Source organism: Apaloderma vittatum, unplaced genomic scaffold (assembly GCF_000703405.1).
Source record: "Apaloderma vittatum isolate BGI_N311 unplaced genomic scaffold, ASM70340v1 scaffold20844, whole genome shotgun sequence".
Classification (NCBI taxonomy): Eukaryota; Metazoa; Chordata; class Aves; order Trogoniformes; family Trogonidae; genus Apaloderma; species Apaloderma vittatum.
The window spans coordinates 15,232-21,412 of NW_009712401.1; the positions used below are offsets into that span (position 1 = coordinate 15,232).

Consider the following 6,181-nt stretch of genomic DNA (forward strand, 5'->3'; position numbering starts at 1 on the left):
AAGCGTGGTTTTTGGAAAAGAGTGTATTATATAGAGAGTTAAATATACATGGATATATGCAGGATGGGGGCAGAGCCACTGCCAACCCACCCCAGCTACTCTCAAATGGAAACCCAAAGTTCTGGAAAACCAGAGTATATGCCTTCAGAGGAACACAGTTCCTCTGCAGCTACTGGAGGCATTCTGTGAAATGCTGAAAACCCCAGAATAAATATGCATGGTCTACCCATTCTTATATTGTCTCATCCCATAGGTACACTTCAGCCCAAGGGACCCAGGTTCTCTAGATGCAAACCAATAGGCTAGAATCTAACTCTCTGGACCTTAAAAAAAAAGTTTATAATCACTCTATTCGTATAAGTATATACTAAAAATACTACTAAATTAAGATAATCTCAGACCTACATATAGTGTAAATTACAGCAGTAATTTGTTCCAAGTTTGGACTAATTTAAAAACGTATGCACTTATGACATTGCGTATCTATAGATAAATAAAATCATATAATGAACAGACATATGAGTCCATGTATTTACTGTCAAGCCAAGCACAAGGTCCTGCACCTGGATCGGAACAATCCCAAGCACAAGTACATGCTGGGCAATGAGTTCATTGAGAGCAAACCTGTGGAAAAGGACTTGGGGGTGTTGATGGATGAAAAACTGAATGAGACCCAGCAATGGGCACTCACAGCCCAGAAAGCCAATCCCATCCTGGGCTGTGTCAAGAGAAGCGTGGCTGGCAGGTCAAGGGAGGTGATTCCACCCCTCTGCTCTGCTCTGGTGAGACCCCACCTGCAGCGCTGCGTTCCACTCTGGAGCCGCTAGTGTAAGAAAGACATGGACCTGTTGGAGCAGGTCCAGAGGAGGGCCACAAAGATGATCAGGGGGTTGGAGCACCTCCTCTATGAGGACAGGCTGAGAGAGTTGAGTTTGTCCAGTCTGGAGAAGAGAAGTTTCTGGGGAGACCTTATAGCGGCCTTCCAGCACTTAAAATGGGCTACAGGAAAGAAAGGGAGGGACTCCTTGTCAGGGAGTTTATTGATAAGACAAGGGGTAACAGTTTCAAACCAAAAGACGGTAGATTTAGATCAGATATGAGGAAGAAATGCTTTTCTGTGAGGGTGGTGAGGTACTGGCCCAGGTTGCCCAGAAAAGCTGTGGAAGCCCCATCCCTGGAAGTGTTCAAGGCCAGGCTGGATGGGGCTTTGGGCAACCTGGTCTAGTGGGAGATGTCCCTGCCCATGGCAGGGGGGTTGGAAAGAGATGATTTTTAAGGTCTCTTCTAACCCAAACAATTTTATGATTCTATGGGCAAGCAGAAATTTTTAGGCTTGAAATCAAATTTATATATATCCATAAACTTCTTCATAAAGGTATATAAAAACAATCCACTGGAAACAATAGTTATTGATCACACATTCTGTTTCTTACCCTCTCCTCTATTATAGGAAGTGAAAGATCAATGAAAGGTTCTTTTACTGTTGAAATCTTGAAGAAAAAGAGAAAATGCATATTAAATGCAAATAGCAATATATGGGTCCCTTTTGTAAATCAAATAGTCCTCAGAAACTATACAAAAAGCTAATTAGTTACAAAATGTATCAAACTACAATGAAGAACTTCCCACAAGCTTATTTTATTTTATTTTTCTCATTAGTTCTGATTTTCTTTCTAACACTGCACAAAATTTCAGCATACAGGCACAAAGGGCAAGGCCGTTTGTCTGGGCATGAACTGCACCTAGGAGCACTGTGGTGCTCAGTTCCTCTGAGCTCCAGAGAGATTTTCAAGTCGTGTGGGCATTCTAGATGGTACAACTCTGCAGAAAACTAACTTTTACAGTTTCCTGACCCTGAACACTTCTGCACAGGCATTTGACCTTGTACAGTGTTAAGCAGCAAGGACTGGTTAATGACAGTTAGATGACAGGTTCCAATCTGATGTTCTCTGAAGAGGTTGCCAGGCTTACTGGTTACAGCCAAAAAGCTTTATTAGAAATTTTCACACCGTAACATACACTAGTAATTGTTAAAATAAACCAAAAATAAATCCAAATTACTGTAAGCAAGTGTTATTTTGCCATCTATAAGCCACACAAAATGGTGAAACTGGAAATATCTGGCAGATCGTGGCTAAAGACATTCTCTCTCAGCACTTTCCATGTGCCTTTAGAGCTAGACCATCCCATCCAAGCCTCTTAAGTTCTCTCCCTTGCCGTTCCTAAATGCCTTCCAAAACTAACTTATCTTACCTCTGGGAAGACTGAAAAACAAGGCTTTAAGAAAATATACAAATGATCTTGTACATCTAAGTTACTGAATACGGTCATGTCCTCAACTGCTGTCATCACTGCCCTTCTCTTCTCTCTCTGTGACCCTATTTTCTTCCACCTGCAATGTTTGCTGCAGACTGCAGGCTTCTTTTTACTTGTTGTAAAGGTTTAGGTTCCAGTCATGCAATAAATGAGATCAAAACTATTCTACCTGTGATGACTGACTGCCTGAGCAGCAGTGTTCAAACCCCTTTAAAGAGGGAGTTTGCATGAGCAAACAGCAGTCAAAAATACCTTTGCCAATGCAGGCAAAGCAAAGCGAATGCTGAACTCTCCCTCAAACGGCTACAGCGAGGAAATTCCTGAGTCCTGTGCAGGCAGAATATAAAAATCCAGCAAAAATAAATGTGACACACAAAATACGTACAACCTCTATTTTGCGTACAGTCAAAGTTCTTCATTGCCGCAGTAGCACACCAAGTGTAATCTGCACATCACACACAGGGAAGTTTACCTGGCGCTGCAGGACTGTGCTTAATTACTCAGACTCATTGATTTACTTAATCTCTATAATATGAAATATAATGTTTTAAACCGAACACAAAAGTGACATTTAATGAAAAAAGTCATGCAAATAAGATGTTTCTCTTCCAAAGTTAAAGAAAATTATAAGGATCATGGAAAGCATTTATGATGAAATGTGAGTAATATTAATTATGAAAGGAATATGCTGTTCATTAGGGTTATTACATTAATTATCAAAAATACTTCAAGGTAAAAAAAAAGCAATTTTAGCATTTCCCCACTTAATACTAGTTCAAAGTAAGTAATTCCCAATTTTCACATATATCCCAGGAGAGCAGGCAGGAGGATTTATGTTTTAAGATAGGTGAGTTTTAAAAATATCAAATAAAATTTGGGTGTAATGACAGATCATTATAGAATTTGGGACCTCCAGCCTTGAGTCAGATGTAAAATCAAGCCCAGTACTTGAATCCTTTTTGAATTCAAAGGACCCATCTTCTTAGGTTTGGGAGGATAATGCTTTAAAGAAGGAATAAATAATTTTAAATTAGAAACTTTCAATAAAGTCTTGTTTTTACAAACAAACAAACAAGTATAAAATTGGCAATACAATTTTATACTTTCAAGACATGTAATCAAATCAGTATGTGATCTATTCCACATCAAACCAAGTTCCAGAATACCTACATTTTCACATTCCTCACACATGACAGTGCTAGTCAATTCACCAACAAAGATCCTATCTATGAAGTTCATCTTCACACCCTCTCTTCCATATGCTGAAAAAACATTACCTTTTTTTAAATGTGAAAAATAACAGATCCAATGCCACACTATAAGTACAACAAAATTCTTTCTAAGATACATTATGAAAGCATAATTTTTAAACATATTCACAAAGTTTTGAACACAATACAATAACTAATACATCATATACTGTATTATCTCAGCATTTAAAATATTTTAGCGAGACAGTTCCCTTTTATGTTTCCCTTCCCCACCTACTGCAACAGAATAATAGTAATACTCAAGAAGGAGCCTTTTAAATAAAATCTCATTCTTCTTTCAAATATAATTATTGTATCGCCTTGATCTAGACATCAGGATAGCAGACAAGTTGTCACCCTTTCTAAATGATTTTTGAAACTATAAACCAAAAAAAACCAGATGAAAGCCTTTTCTAATATGTCTCTATGCCTTAACTGTTGCAGATTTGGGAATGGTGGCTTTCAAAACAATCATTATTAAGACTTTAATTAAAACAAAATCCCCAAAATTACAACTTTCACGTAAACACACAGACAAAAAAATTAATTTTAAAACTTCTTTTGAAAAAACATGCCTCCTTTTGAAACAGCTTCCCTATCTTGGCTTTGTCATCATATTTAGAGCACTCGCAGTATCATTCAACTGACAGAAAACAGTACTATTTATTGAAAGTGGCCTCTCTGAGTGATATGATAATTGTGGCTATATAACAAACCTGGAGATCCAGCAGGGTATTTTAGAAAACAAAATTATATTCTGCCTATCATTAAAAGAGGCATTATTAATACAGTGGAAGCCTTTACCCTGGATACAAAGGTGCAAGGGAGCACACACTAAGCTCTCTATAGATACACACTAGGTGGCACCCGAATAATACATAATAAAAGTCTCATAACTACTTTGCGACTGCTGTCTGCAATAGTCAGTTTTGCAGAAAATAGTATTTAAAAACTAGTGCATTTTTTAAAGTTTTCAATAAAGAGTTGCGTACCTTTGACTTTTCTTCTAGTTTCTTCATCTGCCGTCTTCGTAGTTGGATTATTAAATGCTTTTAAAATACCAGTTTGTATACGCTATAATTTAAAAAAAATTAGCATGTATTTGAAGTGTAAACATTCTAAAAACTATTCATATACAATGAGATTTTATCCACTTCCATAAAATAAGCATACTTTAGTATTTTTAAACTACTGTTGTTACTCACTAACAGTGTCAAAGCTACAAGAGCTTAGAGGTAACCATTCAAAAACAACCTCTCCTTAAAAAGCAAGATGTTGTAGAGCGCTCCATAGGTTATCAAGAAACTGTGAGAATTTCAGTGAACAAATACTATTTCTTCCACCGTCTAGGGAGAAAAAATATTTTATGCCGAAGAACGGACTATTACTGATTGACTAGGATACAAAATACTTGAAGGCAGCTAAGTATCTTTTAACAGCCTGTGTTTGGGTAGCATTTTTATTACTTCTGTTTATTTTCTAACACCACACGTTTCTGAGTTACGTTAGAAAACCTTAGGAGAAATACAAAACTTTTTAGGAATCTGTACAAATGTCATCAGCATTTGCTAAATCCTAAAAACTACCCGAGAACTGTACCCTGGCAGTGGAACTGCAGGGGCTCAGCCCGTCCTCCCACGCGCTGCGGAGAGGGACGCAGAAGGATTAATCAGGTCCCCTGACAGGGAACGCTGTGGCGCGCGTGACCTGTGCTTCTCCTTTCCCTGGCAAATGTACCAGCTCTCTAACCCACAAACTAGCAACGTGTACGAGTCTCCCGTGTCGGTGTGCGAGTGACATTCATAATTACGCGTGTCACCGAAGTCGCGCTTAAGAGCAAAGCACCATTCTAAAGGCAAATGGTGATACCAAACCTCCCACAAGTAATTCAAACTGTATGGGGAAAAAAAAATAATAAATGGCTTATGTTTGCAGGGGCAAAGTACACTTTCAAGCCACACACTGGAAAAGTGTTTGGATGCCAGACAGCGTTGGAGGGTCGGTTTCCAGTTCAGGCACCCATCAGACCAAGTCATACTCCTACCTTATGAGTATGTGACTCGGCTTGTGAATTAACTCCCGCTGCCCCGAGCTCAGCTTTGTTCATCTTAAAGCCAACAATATACTAAAAGGACTAATCAATAGGTAATTCATGAAGTTGAGCACCATAAATGGGTTTAGGGCCATAAGCAACCCTTTTGTTGGGATTAGCGCGTTGAACCATTTATTTAGGTCAAAGCAAGACATAGTCTTTGAATGGGCAGGGTGCTGCGGACAAAGGCAGCAGACATTAATCAATTAGCAGCAGGGTTCAGCCACTTCAGGCCCCGGTGTGAAACCATCTCCAGCCCACATTGCTGGAAACGGCAGACACTATGTCATCTTTATTGTAGTATTGACAAGCTTTTATCTTAAAAATCCACTTGTGTATATATGCAATCTAACTCTTTTTAACCGCTAGTTCTCTGGTGCCAGATACAAGATGCAAACCCACAGAAAACAGGCAAAAGTGTAATGCAACTTTTTGTTAATGCCTTTAACTAGTGCCGTGTTACGTATCATACGTGTTTCTCATCAGAACTCTTAGGGTTTAAAACAATTCGACCTGGCAGGGG

At 38.7% G+C, this 6,181-nt stretch overlaps 1 protein-coding gene across 1 annotated transcript in view; it reads right to left on the minus strand.

Annotated features, from left to right (window-relative positions):
- Positions 1 to 6,181, minus strand: part of USP45 (ubiquitin specific peptidase 45) — a 44,264-nt gene that overhangs the window by 8,096 nt on the left and 29,987 nt on the right. Inside the window, exons 9-11 of the mRNA XM_009867974.1 lie at positions 4,559 to 4,640; positions 3,487 to 3,578; positions 1,434 to 1,490 (exon numbers count right to left, since the gene is read on the minus strand). Of these exons, the coding sequence (XP_009866276.1) occupies positions 1,434 to 1,490; positions 3,487 to 3,578; positions 4,559 to 4,640 (231 nt within the window). The remainder of the gene's footprint in view (positions 1 to 1,433; positions 1,491 to 3,486; positions 3,579 to 4,558; positions 4,641 to 6,181) is intronic.